The sequence below is a fragment of the Panthera uncia genome (genome assembly GCF_023721935.1).
Source record: "Panthera uncia isolate 11264 chromosome B3 unlocalized genomic scaffold, Puncia_PCG_1.0 HiC_scaffold_1, whole genome shotgun sequence".
NCBI classification, from domain to species: domain Eukaryota; kingdom Metazoa; phylum Chordata; class Mammalia; order Carnivora; family Felidae; genus Panthera; species Panthera uncia.
Genome location: NW_026057582.1, coordinates 100523287 through 100542645, shown reverse-complemented (window position 1 = coordinate 100542645; position 19359 = coordinate 100523287). Strand labels below are relative to the sequence as shown.

Genomic DNA, 19359 nt, shown 5'->3' with positions numbered 1-19359 from the left:
GCCACAGATAGATATTTACTGTCATTTCCTGGAGTGTGACCGAATGGTCAGAGCGCTGAATAGAAGTGAGACCTTGAGGATTTTATCCCAGGTCTGTCAGTATCTCTGCCTGAGACTTTATGTAAATTGTTTACTCCCACGGCTACCATGTTTTTGTTCTATCGAAATTCCTTGCCATAATTATTGCATGTTATTTTGCCCAATTACATACTTCATGTTTTATTTTAAAAGCCCTAGTCCCAAATAATACACCTTTTAAAGGTAATATAACCTATTATGGTTCTCTGGAAGCTACTTCAGTGTTTCATACCAAGCAAAGGGTGGTAAGAGCAAAGTTCTATGGCATAGGGATGCCCAGATGGGCCTCCCTTAAGTGTGGAAGATGGTCAGTGTTAGAACTGATCATGGGAATCAATCCTATTGATCCCCCCTTTCATTTGAAAGGACAACATATTAGAAGGTACAAGGGAGGCTTAAATAAATTAATGAAAAAGATAACCATAAGAGAGAGAGAGAGAACACTTCAAAATATATCCTTGACTTCTGAGGCCAGAGTCATGTTGGGTACCAGGCTCTAACAACCACCCTGTGTATCCCTATCCCACTGCAAGGACTAGAAATTATGACACAGCTGCCATATGACCAGGCTTGGTTTAGGCTCTGCATCATAGGAGTTAGTTTTCTGTAGCCTGTCTAATTAATTAACAATTAATTTGCAACTTATCGGTGGTGTATTGTTGAACTATGTAAATTATCTCTTGCGGTAGGAATGAATAGATAATATAAAAACATATAAACTGAAAGGAATTCGTGATAAAAATCTTCTGAAAAAGTATAAGACAGCCTCCTGTTTTACTTTCAAAAATCCTCTTAATGGAAAACTTTCCATAGTTACCAATCTGAGTTCCTCAGAATATAAATTCTTAAAGAACTGGAAATCGGTTTTCAGTATCAAGCATGTGCCAACATTTATCAAGCACTAGACTTAAGGAGTCAGAAACCCTGGTTGAAGTCCCAGCTCTACTCTTAGCAGCGTGACCCAGGCTACGCTGGAAAACCTCCCCAAGCTTTATTTACCCCATCGGTGAGTGGGGATTATGAGCCCTGCCTGCTTGCTCTTCTTCCCGGACATTTGTTAAACGTCAGGTGGTAGCCTTTAGACTGCATTTTCATGAACAACAACAACAACAACAACAACCAAGTACAACTACTAATGATGATGATAAATTTAATAGCAATTCAGAGGTGACCATGATGATTTTAATACAAAAAGCATTATTCTGGAGTCTGGACGGGATGTGCAGTGAAAGCCACAATAATGCAAAAAGTATGGCCCAGAACCTTCACAGCAGCGGCTTCCCCCTTGCTCCATCTAGCCTGGAGCGGAGAGAATTCATCTCGGGACCTTCGGTTCCTGCATTGTAGAGTCTGTACAATGTGAATCTAGCCTGGCAGGTGTAGAGGCAGCAGTTTCTATGACTCCGATAAATTAACTAGTGTTCACGGATGTTTTGCAGCTGCCCTGGAAACAGGCTAGCAGTTTTGAAAAAGAATCGCTGCAGCCATGAAGGAGGTGTTGGTATCCTGTGTGTGCACGTGTAAAGCGTACTTTTAAACACCTACCACCTCACCTGCACTGAGTGAAAACAACGCCCAGTTGTGCCTCTGTTTTTCTTTCTTTTTTTTCCCCCACACTGCACGTACTTAACAGCTAACCTTTGCTTCTCCAGAATTCTGGCAGGTTAAACATTATTGTATAAATAGCAATTGCTACTGTATAAATAGCAAGTATCTCAATATAATGATACATATTTAAACCTCAGCGTTGAACGCTCAAAATTCAAGTAAACATTTACAAAAACACTGTAGCTTAAAAAAAAAAAAGAGGGTATTTGGACAGCTTTTATTTTATTGATATTAGGCTAATATTAGAATTGAATAAAATACCAGTGTATAAAACAGTTATTCGTACTATGAAAATCTCTTTATTTTTCCGAAAGTTTGCAGAGTACTGCTTGTTATAACTGAGAGACCCTCACTGTAAGGTGTTAGTAATTAGAGTTATTATTGAATTATGCATAGCCATGCTGCACCCACAGACATTATTAGAAAATGGGATATCCCATATAACTTAATTTTCTGAACTAGATCTCTGTAAGTGCCTCAGGTACTTCCCTTTTATTTTGGTGGGGATGAGGGAGGTCTTTCGAAATAGATGATGTAAGTCCTTGTCTCCTTAGTTCACGGTTAATCCATTCTTAATGTTTCCAAATCATTATAAACATTAATTATGATGGTGTGTATAGTATGCTGTAATACAGGATGTCCTCAGAGTCTCTGAGGTGTGGCGATTTGTTTGCCCCTACGCCAAATGGCCCCACGCTGCCATACGTTTTATCGTTTTTCATCTCTTCCTTCAGTATTTATTGTTTCTCCTTGCTCCTATGAGCAGAACTCTCCACTCCTTTCGCCGTACTTTTTAATATATTTTATACACTGGAAAATCAGATATCAAGGTTTGCAGAATTGTGTCTTACGTAAGAGTAAATAGTCTCTGAGTGAATGCCCAAGAGACTTTTCAAGCAGATAGGAACTCGAGTTCTTAAAATTTTCGTGGTATCTTTGCAGATCTTTCCTTCTGTTTTGTTTTCTTCCATGTTCCATTCCGTAGCGCTTTCGAAGGAGAGATCTCTAATTATGAAAAGTAGTATAGCAGTTATTTATACTTCTTTAATAGTTCTAATTTCGTATAGCTTAGATAACTATTTGCCTTGTGGATATACTGGCATACGTTCTACTAGTCTTAATGATGATTTTTTGTGTGTAAGCAAGGGTAAAACTTTTTTAACTTCCGTTTTCAAATAGCTCACACAAGGCCTCACCCACAGTCTGTTCCCAGAAAATATCTGATGATTAACTGAGATTTAAACATAATTATCATGCACAAGCTACATACAGATGAAACTTTCTAAGAACTATACTTGTCTGTCATGTTCTGGAAAATGCTTATGTGCTTTTCACACTTTGGTTTTAAAAAAATCAAGAAAGACAAAGTTGAGCATAAATGATAAAAAAAAAATTGTAAAGGAGCTGAAGATCTAATCCTTCACAGATACGAATTACAAGAACATCGAGCTTTCCTATGGGATTATTTTGTTGATGGAGGAATTTGTAACTCATAATTGGAATCCCTTTCATTCATTCATTCATTCCAACAATAGCATTTATCGAATGCCTGCTGAGCCCCACCAGGAATGCACAGGCTTATCAGACACAATCTCAGGAAACAGACATTTTGGCCAGAATTTGAAGGTTGCGGTCAGTCAGAGCCCAGCTGCCATATGTTAGAAGCATTCCCCCAGTTAAAACTGAAAGCTTTAAAGTGAAGCTTCACTTGCTCTTAAACTAGCTTTGATTCTATTAGAATGACCCCAAATATTTCATGTTGTGGGAAGAAACCTGGAGAAGCGGTGTCATAATGTTTTCCTGTTCCCTGACAAGTCAGTCATTCAGTAGCCCTGTCCAGGACCATTTAAAATAGCCTGGAAATAATCGGATGTGATGTGCCTCTGTGGAAAACACTCGCAGGATGCCTGTCGGCAAATGATGTTTTAAATGAGGTTTAATTTAGACCTGGTGGTAGGTTCCTTATAAGAATTCAGGTGTTTAAAAAAAATGTCATCTCAAGAAAAATTAACATACATCTAAGTTAAGAAACAATATTGCATATAAAATAATGATTCTTGATTCTGAGGTTTTACCTATCTGTTCTGCTGTGTAATCAAACGCACAAACGTAACATCTCTCCCTCCCTACCATTAGCTTCCTTTGCCAGTGAATCATCATGTTTTGCATCTACTGAAGACCAATAATCTTATTCAGTGTCATTTAATCCTATCTGATCATCATAATTTTGTAAGGCAATAATATGTACACATTTTGAGTGATGTAACCACTGCATTATTTATGCAGCTTCTTTTCCACTGTGTTTTACCATTTATGTTATATCATTATCCTTAGTTGCACACAAGAGGATTGTGATACTTTTATAGAAATTATTGATTTTGGGGGTGCCTGGCTGGCTTATCCAGTGGAGCATGCGACTCTTGATCTTGGGGTTGTGAGTTTGAGCCCCACGCTGGGTGTAGAGATTACTTAAAATCTTTAAAAAAAAAAAATAAAAAGAAAAAATAATGGATGTTTATAGCCTCAAAATCTTAAGGGACATGGTAGATCTTTTTAAGAAAACATTTCAGGGGTGCCTGGGTGTCTCAGTCAGTTAAGCGTCCGACTTCAGCTCACGTCATGATCTTGCGGTCTGAGTTCGAGCCCTGTGTCGGGCTCTGTGCTGACAGCTCAGAGCCCAGAGCCTGCTTTGAATACTGTGTCCCCTCTCTCTGTACCTACCCCACTCGCTTGCTCTCTCCTTCTCTCTCTCTCTCTCAAAAGTAAATACACATTTAAAAAATTTAAAAAAAAAAACAATTCCAGGCAGAATCATATGCTTATTAATTGCATTTAATTCTTTGTTTAACAGGAGTGTTTGAAAGAGAAAAAATCTTGTTGTCAGAGAATACAAACTCTAATTATGTTATTGAAGAATCACTTTCAAACATCCAGAAGATATTTTTGAAATAGAATGGATAAATCATCAATTCTTGTGAATACATATTCATAGTGTAGATGATGTACATAACCTTTGATCTTGAAGAGTGGGGTTGATTGACAGAGTGAGAAAACACCTGTTTTCTAAAGTGAAAAATTCTCCAAACTATTTAAGTTCCCTGACTGCATACCACTAAATGTGTAAAGAGTTGATACTATCCAGATGGCTAAATACATTCATTGCTCATACTGTAATCAGTATATTTTGTGTAGCTCACCTAGTTACAAACATCTAATGTGTCTCATAAACCACTCCAATTCATTGATTATTGGATATCACCAGTATACCAGATATTAGTGATTTTCACGTTTACTGTCTAACTTTTAAGGTCTTTAAAAATCCTGAAAGATGGGTATTATTTTTCTAATTTTACAGGTAAGGAAACTGAGGCTCAAGGAATATAAGTAACTTGTTACCAGTCACATAGCCACTAGATATAAGAACCGAGATGAGAAATCAAATTTTCCAACTCCAATTCCAGTGTTCTTTCCACCATACATACTGCTTTCAAAAGAAGTATTAATTTATTCAACAACTCTTTATCCATCATCTACTATATGCCAGGCACTGTGCTAAGTCTTCGTGTTACCAGAGATACAAAGTCTTAGTGTTACCAGAGATACAAAGGTGACTAAGACAGATGTGTTCCCTGCCTCTTAGAGTCCAGAGGTTTTTTTACCAAAAAAAAAAAAAAAAAAAAAATGTTATGAAGAATCAGGTTTATGGAAAGGGAGGAACAGGATGCCAGTGGGAACTCAAAGCTCATCTGATATAGGCTAGCAGTTTGTCTCAGACCTCCTGAAGGCAGTGACATTTAAACTGAGACTGTAGGATGGCAAAAATGATAGATAAATAGATATACAGATACATACATATGTAGGTGGATAGATAGATACATAGTTAGAGTTGATTCTCATTATTGGCAGATTCTGTATTTGCAAATTCGTCTGCTCACTAAAATGTGTTTACCCCCCAAATCAATACTGGCCGCCATTTTCAGACTTGCTCAAGGGTTGAACGTCCTAATACACATCCCAGCTGAGGTCTGATGAGGCAGTGCTCTGCCTTCTTGTTTCAGCTCTCATCCTGTAAATACGTGTCCTTTTGACGGTTTATTTAGTGCTATATTTTCCTAATTTTGTGCTTTTTGTTAGTGATCTTACTATTTACAATGGCCGTCAAGCATACTGCTGAAGTGTTGGCTAGTGTCCTCGACTACAAGAATGCTGTGATGTGCCTTACAAAGAAAACATGTTAGATAAGCTTTATTCACTGATGTATAAGCATTATTCAATGTTGGTGAAGCAACAGTATTTATCAAATAAGGTGTCTTTACAAACACAAAGAAAACAAGGTTATATATTGATGAGTTGGCAAAAATGTTATGAGCACAGGCTCAAGAAACCTAACTTTATATTTCCCCTAGGGACAGTGATTCAGTATTTGCTACTTCAGTGGTCCTAGTGACTTTATAGAACCTCAGTGCATTGAATAACAAGAACTGATAACAGATAAATATCTAACACCACCAAGTGCTGGTGAGGGTTTGAGGCAACTAGAACTCTCAGACATTGCTAATAGGAATGCAAGCTGGCACAGCTACTCTGGAAAACCATTGGGCATTTCTTATAGTTAAACTTCTATATTCCATACCCTCTAATGGTTCTATTTCTAGATAGCTACCCATGTAAAATAAAAACTTACGTTTGCACAAAAACCTGTACATGAAGGTTAGCAAATTTATTTGTGAATGCTAAAAAATGGAAATAACCTAAGTATCCTTCACTTAGGGAATGAATAAACTGTGGGATGAAATATTACTGAACAATAGAAAGTAACAAATTATTGGCAAGGGTGCCTGGGTAGCTCAGCCGGTTAAGTGTTCGACTATGGCTCAGGTCATGATCTGGTGGTTTTGTGGGTTCAAGCCCCATGTTGGGCTCTGTGTACTGACTGCATAGAGCCTGCTTGGGACTCTCTCTCTCTCTCTCTCTCTCTCTCTGCCCCTTCTCTTTTTGCTTTTTCTCTGTCTCTCTCAAAATAAAAAAATAATTTAAAAATTTAAAAAAAAATAAAGTAACAAATTATTGATATGCTCAACAGCATGGGATGTATCTGAAATGCATCATGCCATGTAGAAGAAACCAGAGTCAAAAAACCACATAATATATTATTCCATTTAAGTGATATTATTTGTAGGCAAAAATATAGGGATAGAAAACAGCTATGTGGTTGCAGGGTTTGGGGAAGGGGAATACTCTGGCTACAGAGGGGCACCGGAGAATTTAGGAAGAAAGGAGACGGAACTGTCCCATATATTGATATGGTTGGTGGTAATTCAATTACATACCTTTGTCAAAACTCAAAGAATTATACACTAAAAAGGGTGAGTTTCACTATACGTAAATTATACTTTACTAAGAGATGCAAAAACTGAGATTTACGTGATGAATCAAAATACAGTTCTTCTAGTTTGCCACGAATAACATCAGAAAATATCATTTTGTGCAGCATAGGGAAGGTAGTCAATAAGATGGTAATAATGTTGTTGAGTGGCAGATGGTGATGACACTTATCATGGTGAGCACTGAGTAATGCAGAGAATTTTTGAATCAGAATGTTGTACACCCGAAACTAATATAGTACTATCTGTTAATTATATTTAAATATGGGGAAAAAAGGAAAGAAAATGCCATTACAACAGGGTACTCCATGGGCTTCACTATACTTCCAGTTGATAAAACTAGTGTAAAGTAAATACCATGTAATTCATGTTATTCTATAAATTGAGCAGTGGAGGCTATGAACATACAAAACATGTTTTCTTTTCTCGTTTTGTAATGCTTACATTTAACCTGACTCTTACTGGTTACAGGAAACAGCCTCTTACTGATTTTTTGACAAATGCTGAAATCTGCAATCTATACTATAGTTCTAATATATACATTATTCATAATAGAACAGAACTTGCGTTTGATTGAATTACCCAGTTAGATGGCATTTTGACTTTAGGATTAAAGAGGGGAAAACCAGACAATAGAAAAAAATATGATAATATCACTTATCTTGCTTCTATGTGATTACTTAATGATTGGCAACTGTCACACATGGACGGTTTAACTGCTCACATCCTTGGAAGCAGGGAGACGTACCACCTGACCTTGAGTGTCTTCCAGTTCTAGTATTTCTTTTTATTCTTGCTTGTTCATAACGGCTTTGCCACATTCCCTCTGTTATATTTCAGGGAGCAAAGATGTAAATCAAGTCACCATTACATTTTAGTTTATGAAAGTGACTTTCACCATAAGATATGTACCTTGCCTTTGGAATAGTGGGCAAGTTGGGGTTTCTGTGGCTATTATTATCCTTAGGCCTTTACAATAAATTCAATAATACATATCAGTAGTTTCTCAATAATGTGTTCCATCACTCACACAAACAAGTCACTCTTTCTTACTTGTATTATTACATTTTCAAAATTAATTTTATCTATATTTTAATTAAGACATGTTGTCAAAACGTCTAAAGGCCATACATGGACTATGTCTCTGTATAAATAACAAAGTCGTGCATGACTATAGTCCATAAATATGGACAACAATTTATTCAAAGTGAGTTGAAAATTAAGTGATTGTGCTAAATATTTTACACTATCAAAGCCATTTGTTAGGTGATCAAATAGGTGAAGGAAATGCTATACTAGGTGATATGTTGCAAAAACTATGAAAAGAGCATCAATTATAGTCTTTGGAAAAGCAAAATCCGTAAATATCCCTATCTTGTGCTTTTTATGTAGAACAGCGTGAACTACAAATTTTTTTTTACATTTTTAACAGATTTGTTCTTTCGTTTGAAGTCTTTTTAGGAGTGCAGTCTTGGCCTTTGTAGCTTTTAGTTTCCTTGCGGCCCTATTGAACATTCCATTACCAATATTTAGAGTTGTTTAATCATCCTAAAATAAGAAAGAATTCCCCTTAAGAGTTAACTTTGTAGCAAGTGTTTCTTAAATGTACAAATGGCAACATTGTTTTCAAACAGGATAATTACAACTGTGTACAATATGCTTCTTCATTAGTAAGTAATTAAATAATTTACTAAATTGTGCAATAATTCATAATGACACATGCTAGTCTACTCGATTATAGAAGCTAGTGATAAAAGAATTTCTTGCACACATGCCTAAAATTTATTAGAATAGTAATTCTTGATTCCTGAAAAAGTCAGCTTGCCATTTTCAAAATACTGAGTAATGCTCTATTTAAGGCAAAAATTTTTTTTAATTTTGAGAGTCCGTAGCATGATGGTTAAGAGTACAGACCTTAGAAGCAGTTTACAAAGGTTGTTCTTATGGTCCCACCATGTTTTAGCCTTCTCTTCCTGGCAAGTTACTTAATGTCTCTGTGCCCCAGTTTCTTTGTCGGTAAAAAGAGAGCTCAGGCTGAATTAAATGTTAAAAAGAGCATAACATAAGTGCCTGCCACAGAGTAAGTCCCAAGGAATTGCTCACCAATGGGAGAGGGAAAAGAGGCAATAGCAACAGTGTTGCATAATTATTGGAAAGCCCTTTTGATTTTGGAAAGTTATCTTTGGGGATATAAGGTTTAACCGGATACTCAAAATCTAATGTGAATTTTGGAGTCTTCTGAATAGAACGCCTAACTTCATCTACCTCCCTCCATCTTACAAAATGAAAAAGAAGAGTGCTAATTTTTTTTAATGTGAATCTCACATAGTTAGAAGAATTTAATATTTTTTTTCATTAAAACAGAAGAACATACCCAACCTATTATTGTTTCAGTACTCGAAGCATACTTCCTCAGTGCAGGACTGGACAGAAATAGTAGCTGTACTTCTGAGAGCAGAGAAGACTTCTGATCAAATGCCGTCAGCCAAACGAATCCCATCCTATAAGCTGCAGCTTAAATGTGATCATCAGAACCACTATTGACATGTGGCACAACTGTCTGAAATGTCAATAGTTATAAAATGAGTATTTCATAATGCAGAATAATTGATTACTCTGCTTGACTGAACAGAAACATATTTTCTCTGCGAAAGCAAAATAATGCCAGCATTTGCTCCTGGAACGCTCCTAGCTGCGAGACTCGGATTTCCCAATGAAGCCCACCTACTCTGCCGCCCTTGATCATGCATGACAAAAATAGAGAGAACCATCTGTAACTGCTTATCTTTTCTCCATTATTTGAAAATATATTTTTAAGAGACTTCTTAAAAAATAAAATATGGCCTATATACAAAGCCTCTATATTAATAGAACTGTCGCAGATAATTTTCAGAACTTAAATGGATGAGATACAGAATCAAATAACATTCAATTTATCTTGTTCATCCTAAAATGCCCCGCATAGCTTTTCACTCTGATGAAATAACACCCATTTCCAGTTTTATTCTCCCTCTGTGTGCTGTGATGTGGAACTCTTTTGCTCTATGTGTTTTATTAAGTGTAATTTAACTTTATGACTATCAAACCAGCTATTAATCCTTACAATAAGCCTATGAAATGGGTGAGCTGCAAAGAGATTTATTTTCTAAAGCACAATTCTCTTCTTCTGCCCTCAATTATTTTTTTCAAAACTCATCCTCTGAATGTATATAGTTTGCAAAGGTCTCTGCTAGGCACTGTGAGGAAAAGCAGAAGAAATAGTAACAACCTACATTTTGAGCTTTTTCTCTGCCTGCTTCTCGTCCATATGTACTTTATGTTGCTATGAGCCTTCACTACGAGTTTCTTAAGAAATGTGTTTTCTGTCTCTGTACTTTCATCTGTGTCCTGCCCTCCTGTTAAGATGTCCTTTATTCCTTTCTCTATTCATTAGATTCTATTTGTCTTTCAAGGTAGAGTTCAAGTGGCACGTCCTCCATGAAGTCCTTCTCATAAAATTTAACTTTAAAAAAAAAATTTTAAGTTTATTTATTTTGAGAGAGGGAGAGAGTGGGCAGGGGAGAGGCAGAGAGAGAGGAAGCGAGAGAACATCTCAGGCAGGCTTCGTGCTATTGGCAGTGATCCTGATGAGGGGCTCAAACCCTCAAGCCATGAGATCATGACCTGAGCTGAAAGCAAGAGTCAGATGCTTAACTGACTGAACCACATGGGTGCCCTGTCATAAAACTTAAGATTAATCCTACGCAAAGTAGCCCCTCTTACTCGTGGTTTACATAGCACCTTATTCTGCCCTACATTCTAAGTACTGCATGCATTTATCTGCTAGATGGCAAGCTCCTTGAGGGAAGACCTGACGTTTTAATCTTTTTGCTTCCCTCTCCATGGCCTGACACACATTTTTTAAATTGTAATGCACAGAGGTTTACATTGTTCATCAGATGGGAGCTTCCACTCTGATGGCTAAGACGTAAGAAAGCGAGACCATAAGGCTCCTGAGACCAAGGAGTAATTTAATTTGTATTCATCTTTGTATCCTTAATATATAGCAGGCACTTAATAAATGCTTGTTCTATACACCTACACAGACACACACACACACACACACACACACACACACACACATTTTCAGAATTGTAAAGAGCTTAGCAAAAGTGCATTCTAATGGCCATTTTAACACATCTTTATTAAGGTCAATAATTTATGCCATGCACAGGCTCTGTGTGTACAACAATGTAGGGACTGGTGGTGGTGGTGGTGAGGGTATTCCCACTCGTAAGCCCTGCTACGTGGTAGTCACTCTGTCCTTTCTTCAAATTGTTTAATCCTCCCAGTGGCCCTACCAGCCTTATTTCACATATGAGGAAACAAAAGTTTGCTCAAATCACTCAGCTAGTGAGTGGGATAAAGGTTGGTTTGGGGCCCAGGTTTGTCTAATGCTGGAGTTCATTCTACCATACCATGGAGTTCAGTGACACAAAGAAGCCTCCTTGGAGAGGGAAGTTGATGTGGTGCAGCAGGGAGAAAGGGATGGTGTTCCTGAGAAGTGGATAGGACGTGATCCTGAAAGTCGTTCTGGAATGTTTGAGTTGTAGGAGCCCTTCAAGGTCCGTTCCCATTCCTTCATTCTACAGGTTAGAGGCCTGAGGTCCTGGCAGGTGACATGACGTGCCCAAGGTGGCATTGACAGCTAGTTGAGTGTGAAACTTGAACCCAGGCTCCAGGTTTTGAGTTTGCTTCCCTTTTTCATATTCCTTTAACTAAAAAATCATTTCATGGCCTGTTCCCCTTCCAGCTGCAGGAGTGGGGTGAGAACACCCCCTGGGAACACAAGGCAAGAAGGTCTCTCTGGCCTCTGATGCACACCTCCTTCCTTGCTCCCTTGGCAGGTGTGAGTGTGTGTGTATAGTGAGCCACCTGCTACCTGCCTTTTCTGGGGAGGTTACTCATGTCTGTATGCCTGTGAACTTCACCCTTTCCCTCATTGTGATGGTTACAAAACACCTGCCGGTTCTTGAATTTCCCAATAGATGTATGAGATATGGGGTTCCAGAAATCTCAGAATCCCTTCACCATTGTCTCAATCCAGCCAAATCTTTCACCTCCAACATCCCATTATGCTAATAGCCACACTAATGATTCGCAGCTGTCTGTCAACTGTGAGGTTCAAAGTGCCGTGCAAACATCTTTTCAATGGGCAACCAGACACTGCCTTGCTTTAGGGTTGCTCAGATGACTTGGGGAGTGGACTTCTCTACAGTTTTCCGAGCCAAAGTCAAGTGAGGAGTGAGCTTGTTCTTGTCTGAGTCTCCAGGACACCAGGCACATAATACACATTCAGTAAATGTGCTTGATAATGTGACATATGTATGTGTGTGTGTGTAAAACTGACGATATCTCTTGCCACCAAAATCCAGTTTATTTCACCATATTTCATGGACTATATAGATATATATATACATGCATGTATGTTTACATCTACAACTATATTTGTTACAGATGTAACTACATTGTTTTAAAGTCATGAATGGCAAGCAATCTATATTAATCTGTTCATCCCCTCCCCTTACACTCATAAATAGGTGGGAGGGCCTCTCTGATACCCTTGGTTTCCAGGTCTCACCAATATTATTCCATTTGTAAACGTTCCTTTATGAGACACTGACTCTTTCCAGACTCAAAATTAAGCACATTTGTGATATGTTATAGGTAAGTCTGTGCCTCCTCTGTAGCTTTCCAAGTAGTCTTTGTATAGAATTCTCTGGGTCGGAATCCATTTGGTCTGCAGGAGACCTATGGCTCTATGTCGGTCAGAATGGCCCAAGTCCTACAGATCACAGTCTAGTGGTGGCTAAGAATTCAGTTGAATCAAGCTGCCTAGGACCACATTAACCTTTCACTGATCCCTTTCTTGTTCAGCTAGAAAGAAATTAATTGAATTAGCAAGCTGCCACACACCACAGAGGGAGAATCAGGCCTGGGTGAGACACAGAGCCAAAACGCTCTCTCACATGCAGCAGCAAACTTTGAAATCATCTTGGTACTAGGAGCTGCTTGCCCAGTCATGATAAATCTGTTGATCCATTGGTTTGCCACCCTCCGCAGTAGCAGCTCTGTGTGCGGTTCAGATTGGTCTACCAAACCCCATTTGATGGGAAACCAAATGTACCCTCATAAAGTATCATTTCTTTATTTAATCTCTGAAAGCGGGAAGATTGGCACCAACTTACTGATCACACTCCTCTCTAGATACCCTGAAGAAATAGAGCAGGCTTTCCTCTTAGGCATTTGGGAACAAGCTGGCATCAGAGGTGTCTCTCCACTTTCTTGCTAAGTGACAGATCAAATGTGAAAACCAATATACAGGGACACAATATGGGGCGGTGACCATCTCTAGAGGACTCTGAGTTGAATTACATGATAAATATGTGGTGTGCCTTCCTTTTCCAAGATTAGCCAACAGGAACATCTGAATCAAAAAGTAATGTATAACTTAATTCTGTTCATGGTGAAGAACTCCCATCCTGTTTAATTATCTTCATGTAAGCAATATTCCTTTTCTATTTTCTTTTCAGAACATTTGGTAAAAAATTTTTAAACATAAAAAAAAATAAAACTTTAAATGGAAAGACTATATTGCTTAACACTGTTTCCCCCATAGTATTCTAAGCATTTGTTTACTATAATCCAAATACCTATTTCTACATGTTAATATATAGATGGTAAAACTTGAACTGAAATGTGCATCGTTTATGGCTCAAATTTGGTAGTATTGAAGGGGAACAAGGATCCTTTCATTCCTGACTGATTTATTTGGTTGAGGATTTAGAATTCCATAGAAAAATTATATTTCAAGAGTTTTGTGTGTGTGTGTGTGTTTTTAATAGCCTCTCATTTTTACTTTCAAAGTTTCATGAGAGCTTTGTGTTAATATAAAGAACAATATTATACCCTGGGTTAACAGCTGAAGACATTTAATAGAGGCATTTATTACAAATAGCATCTAGCCACACAGGAAGGTTAAGACTTAATATCTGAAATTCTGTTGCTCATTAGTTGTAGGATGAGAATGAAATACATTTCCAAAGGCTAAGGTCAGTATTACATTATCCTGGAAATGTCTTTGTTGAATATATGTGTAAATATTTCAAATAAGTATTATGAGATTATATTTCTATTGGGGACATATCCATAGAAAATTGCAGGAGCACACGTCAGGTTACATGTCATTCCCGATTACCGATTTCATTTGAAATGGTCTGGAAATAAATACCGATTACTAGTAATGTAAGACTATTTACCTTGGAGTCAGATGTCTGACAGGCAGGCTAGAGCTAATGGATTTGGTTATTTTCAAAGCATTGTTTTCTGGAGCAGGATACTGTTTTTTAAAGGAACACTGCAAATTTTCCAAGTTGTATTTCTGTATTCATTTGCAATGAGTATGAAGAGCATACCCATGAACATGCAGTCCCTGATGACTTTCCATCCTTCAACAGTACAAAGGAAAGAAAATTGTACTGGGGACCTACCTACTGGATAGCTTGGCTTTACTCTTCCCTGTTAGAGTTGTTAGGCCAAGGGAAATCAAGAACCAGATACGAAGGATGGCGTCAATGTAACCGAGGGGCGTTGCCTCACTAGGAGATGCACTTGCATCATGGGAATGTGGTGTGATTTAATTTCACAATTGTAAACATCACAGTGGATATGGTTGATTCATTTGAAATTCTGGTCCACTTCGCTATGGCTGGAAAGCTGAATTAACATGGGTAGGTCTTGGCTTCACACTTTCATAATTTCTGATTTTTGTGGTTTTATTTGAAAAAAAAATCTAAAGGAAAAACTGCTAGGATGGTGTTAGCTGAAATCAAACTTTTATAAAGCTATGGTTTGATTTAAGGTGTGATGAATTTTACTGACCTTCTAAATCAGGACTGTGTAAATTTTGCCTGGAAAAGGAGGGTTGGGAGGGTGGGGAGTACATGAATCCTAAGTTTTCTAGAGGGCTGATTGTCTGCATGTGTTTTAAGTTATAGCCCAACTCAGGGGCAAGGACAACTCAGTTATATGGGAAAAGAACGCTAGCTAGGACTCTCCTTATTTAATCACCATGAAGGCATCCACTAAAAACTATCTGATCTTTTAAGTTGGAAATGGAAATACAGACCATCGGGAAAGAAAGCAGAATTGAAGTTGTGTGAAGCGGGGTGCCTGGGTGGCTCAGTCGGTTAAGCATCTGACTTCAGCTCAGGTCACGATCTTGTGGTCCGTGAGTTCGAGCCCCGCGTCAGCTCTGGGCTGATGGCTCAGAGCCTGGAGCCTGCTGATTCTGTGTCTCCCTCTCTCTGCCCCTCCCCCGTTCATGCTCTGTCTCTCTCTGTCTCAAAAATAAATAAACGTTAAAAAAAATTAAAAAAATGAAGTTGTGTGAAGGAACAGTAGCAGGTATGCAGACTGGGCTTTTGAATTGTTCTTTGTATTATGCTCAATGTTATGGACACAGTTGGCAAATTTTTAAATAATGCCAACTCTGGGTACGAAGCATCTGAAATTCATCCTAAGAAGATTCATCTGACAATACTGTCAAGAGTTAAGTTTCCATATGGCCAGTAAAAAGGATTAAGCTTCAAAGTTCAGAGGGAATTCACTCTTAGTTGCAAGTTAAAATTCACCGAGTTGACCTTTAGAGGTATTTTTGTTTTCCTGCCCAGAGTGCCACAATGTCTCATTTCTAGGATGTGACCACTAGAGCCTTTTCCACCTGTAAATGGGTTCTCTGGAGAGAATGCTGGATATGGAAGAGCCTGGGAATTCAGTGGCTCAAATCGGCTGGCGATTGGATTATCATTTAGGTGATTCACATAAGAGTTTTCTGCTCTCCTTCCAGGTAACATTGTTCCTGGGGAATGGGGGAGGTGTAAACAAGGACCTTTGGTGTTGGTGTGATGGGAGATTACCAACCTCTTGGTGGGCGGGGTTCCCCCCGCTCTGGCCGAGCCTCTCCGGAAAGACTTAGGAGGCACTTACTCCACTCCCGGGAAAGGTCCGGGTGACAGCGTTCTGCACTGCCCCGTCTGGGGGACCTACCGTCTGAACAGAGCTGGGGCGCTCTGGGAAATGAGGGTGACTACAGCCTCTCCCCTTCAGGCCAAACCCCGCTTTTTCTCCGGCCAACTGGAGCATTTAACGCCCCGCGGGCTCGGGCGAGGAAGCAGAGTGGCGTGGGGTTGCGTGCCCCTTGCCCCACGGGGTGGGGACAGAGAGTGGTCAGGCGCGCGTTCCGCGGGGCGCTGCGTGCAGAGAGCACCCGGGGGACCACAGGTGTTCGGAGAGGCAAAGAGGAGGCTGGGGGCCTGGGCTCGGGCCGGGGGCGCGGCAGGGCAGCGCGGGCCCGGGGTGTGCCAGCCGAGCCGCCGCCGCTCACCTGCCCGCGGGGGCGGGGCGCGGCGCTGGGGCGCGCCTGCCTCCAGCCTCCCGCCTCCCGCCCGGGGAGGAAGCGGAGGGGCGCGGTGTAAACAGAGCGGCGGCCGTGATGTCAGCCGGTCACATGGAGCCTCTTATGGCTCGGGATGGCTCTCGGCGGGCGGGCAGCTGCGGCAGCTGCTGCTGTGGCTCGGGCGGCGGCGGCGCGGCGGCGGCAGAGGGGGCTCCGGGGTCGGACCATCGGCTCTCCCTGCGCTCTCCGCACCGCGGCTTAAATGATGTATTTTGTGATCGCAGCGATGAAAGGTGAGCCGGGAGTCCCGCCGGGGCCGGGTGGGCTGGCTGCTCCGGGGGGCGGGGAGGAGGGCGCGCAGGGGGAGGGGTGGGCGCGCCTGCCCCAGCGCACGTACTGCCCCGGGCTGGGCGCCGGAGCCCCGCCAGGGCCTTCTGGGCCACAGCAGCGGCGCCACCTGAGCCCGGCCGCGGGATCAGCCTGCCTCCTGTAGGGGGCAAAGGCGCACGGGCTGGACCCCCCTCTTCCGCCCCCTCTGACTCCTGTCAGCCGCCCAGGTCCGCCTGGCACCCGGCGGGGCTCTCGGAAGAAAGTTTGCTGGGAGTCGCGGCGCTTCTGGAAGGGAGGGTAGGATCTGGGGAGCTCGGAGGAAGCCGGGGACGCCCGCGGTCGGTCCCCAGGGCCCGCACCCCAGACAGCTCCGGCCTACGTAGGGAAGGCGCTGCGGCCGGGCCGGGCCGTGCGCGCGCGCGGGGACGCGATGTCATCCCTGGGGACTGGTCAGCGCCCCAGGCCTTGCGCCCTCCCCCCGTGGCGGTCCGAAGGCCCCGAGCGGCCGCGGGCCGGGAAAGTGCGGCCGTTTTCACTCTGCGTCCCGGCGCGGCTACTTACGAAAGCGCCCGGGCCCGAGCGAGACGGGCTTCTCGAGCGTGCCAAGACTCTCCCGGCTGCCGCCCGCAGCCGCAGCGCACCCCCACTGGATATTTTGCGTTGTGGAATGGACGTGGGGAGGCAGCCCTGCCCACAGGAGTGGCGGGCAGCGGTGGAAGTTAGACCGCGGTGAGGGCCGACCCGCGCGTGTTGGTCGCGGTCAAATCTCCCCGTCCGGCCTTCCGCCCAGATTAGGATTCCTTAGCAGGCTGGTGGGGGATGGCAGGGGGGACTAGTTGAAGAGAGGATCGATTCGAGGTGTTCCGAGGTGAGGAGGAGAGAAACCGAGGCAAGTTAGGGAAGTTTCTAATGAGAAAGCCAAAGTTTGGAGGTGTGCAGGAAGTCGCCTGTGTGGCCCGGAGGAACCGAGCCACGCTGTTAGGACTCTTGCAAACAGCCCTGGAGAAACTCAGCCAGCAGCACGCTGCCCGCTTGTGCGCCAGCAGGTTCCTCCGGGAGATAATCTGCCCGAGCGGCTTCGCGGACCCGGCCGCTGGGAGTGGGGATTTAGAACCCCATCTGCTTGCGGCGCACAGGGAGCCCCTAATGCGCCGCGTTTTTGCAGACCCGGACCGTCCTGAGGGTTCTGCCCAGCCGTGCGGGCGCCCGGAGCTCCTTAAACGTTCAGTAGGTTGAGGTTTTGTTGCAGTCCAGGATGAAGGACACTAGTTCGGTGTCTGTGCTGCGTTTACTTTCGGATCACCGAGCTTTGCCTTTCTCCACTAGAGATTGGGTGGCATCTCTTTCATTAATTATTAACAGGCCGAAACGTGCTGGACACTAAGATGAGCTGCTTGAGATGAAATCTTTCTATACGACGTACCCACAGCAAATTTTCTGTCTTTCCCTTGTGGCTTTCGGAAAACGGGATTTAATCATTTTTGGAATATGCAACGGATAAACGAGGGAAAATCTCCTTGTGTTACACGTTCTTAAGCATCTTAAAATCATCTTGTAAAGAAAAAACGTCAAGTTTTTCTCTATGCCCCTCCCCTCCCCCTCAAAAAAACTTTTATACTATTTCCTTAGTTTTATTAATCCTCTAAGAATAAAACGACCCAAATAGCCTTTGTAGTTAAGATATTTTCTTCCTTTTTTTTTTTTTCTTTAAGCTATAAAATAGATTTTGTTGCTTGGAAGATGTCAATGCCAGTCTTTATCCATTTTATGTAGTATAATTTGTGTTGATTGAGGGAAGGGTGAAAAGCTAAGACTGTTTCCCCTAATGAACAGTAACTACCAAACAATTAGTAAGGAAAGTATGTTTTAATATTTTAATTTAATGTGATGTTTTCGGTACATACAATGTTGCTTTTGTAGCTCTGGTACAAAGTCGAGTACTATCCCTTGCTAATATAATCATGAGAATCACACAGCCATCATCCCCCAAAAGCTCTAGCCCACACATTTGTCTTGGAGTGACCTCTGGCTGCCATTAGATAATAGATTCATAGTAATGTGCTTTGAGAAAAGTAGCTCAGTAGTGGCGATGCAGTTTTCCTATAAGCGTGAGAGAGAGAGAGAAATAGAATGCATCTGGACAATTAGAATATTTCATTTCCAATATCATAACATCCTGTGTTTTAATGGGATTATCTTGCTTTGGTGCAAATTTAAACTGAAGAAGTAGTTTGTGGGAAAATGAGGAATGCTGTAAATGTTTCCATATCAGATTTAAGGGGAAAAAAACTGGCCCCGAATCATATTAAATACTTCCCTACTGCCTCTCATTTTTAATAGTTAAATTGGTTCCATATGTAAGAGAGTTTGTATAATTAGATTTTTCATGCAAAACAGAAATACTCTTTACAATATAGCTTTTTGGTACGTGTATGCATGTGGACGAGGGGAGGAGAAAACAAGCGACCATAAAAGAAAAACATTCTCTTTGTTGGCTGATTGCTTGTGTTTTTTAAACATCAT

At 41.3% G+C, this 19359-nt stretch overlaps 1 protein-coding gene across 3 annotated transcripts in view; it reads left to right on the top strand.

The window, feature by feature from the left end:
- The window catches only part of RORA (RAR related orphan receptor A), a 711367-nt gene that overhangs the window by 596828 nt on the left and 95180 nt on the right, over positions 1–19359 (top strand). The window contains exon 1 of one of the 3 annotated variants that reach the window (XM_049611702.1): positions 16636–16799. The exons of the other annotated variants lie outside the window; for them this stretch is intronic. Coding sequence (XP_049467659.1) covers positions 16769–16799 — 31 coding nt within the window. The 5' untranslated portion in view covers positions 16636–16768. Of the gene's footprint in view, positions 1–16635; positions 16800–19359 lie in introns of those variants that run through there. 3 annotated transcript variants of the gene reach the window in all.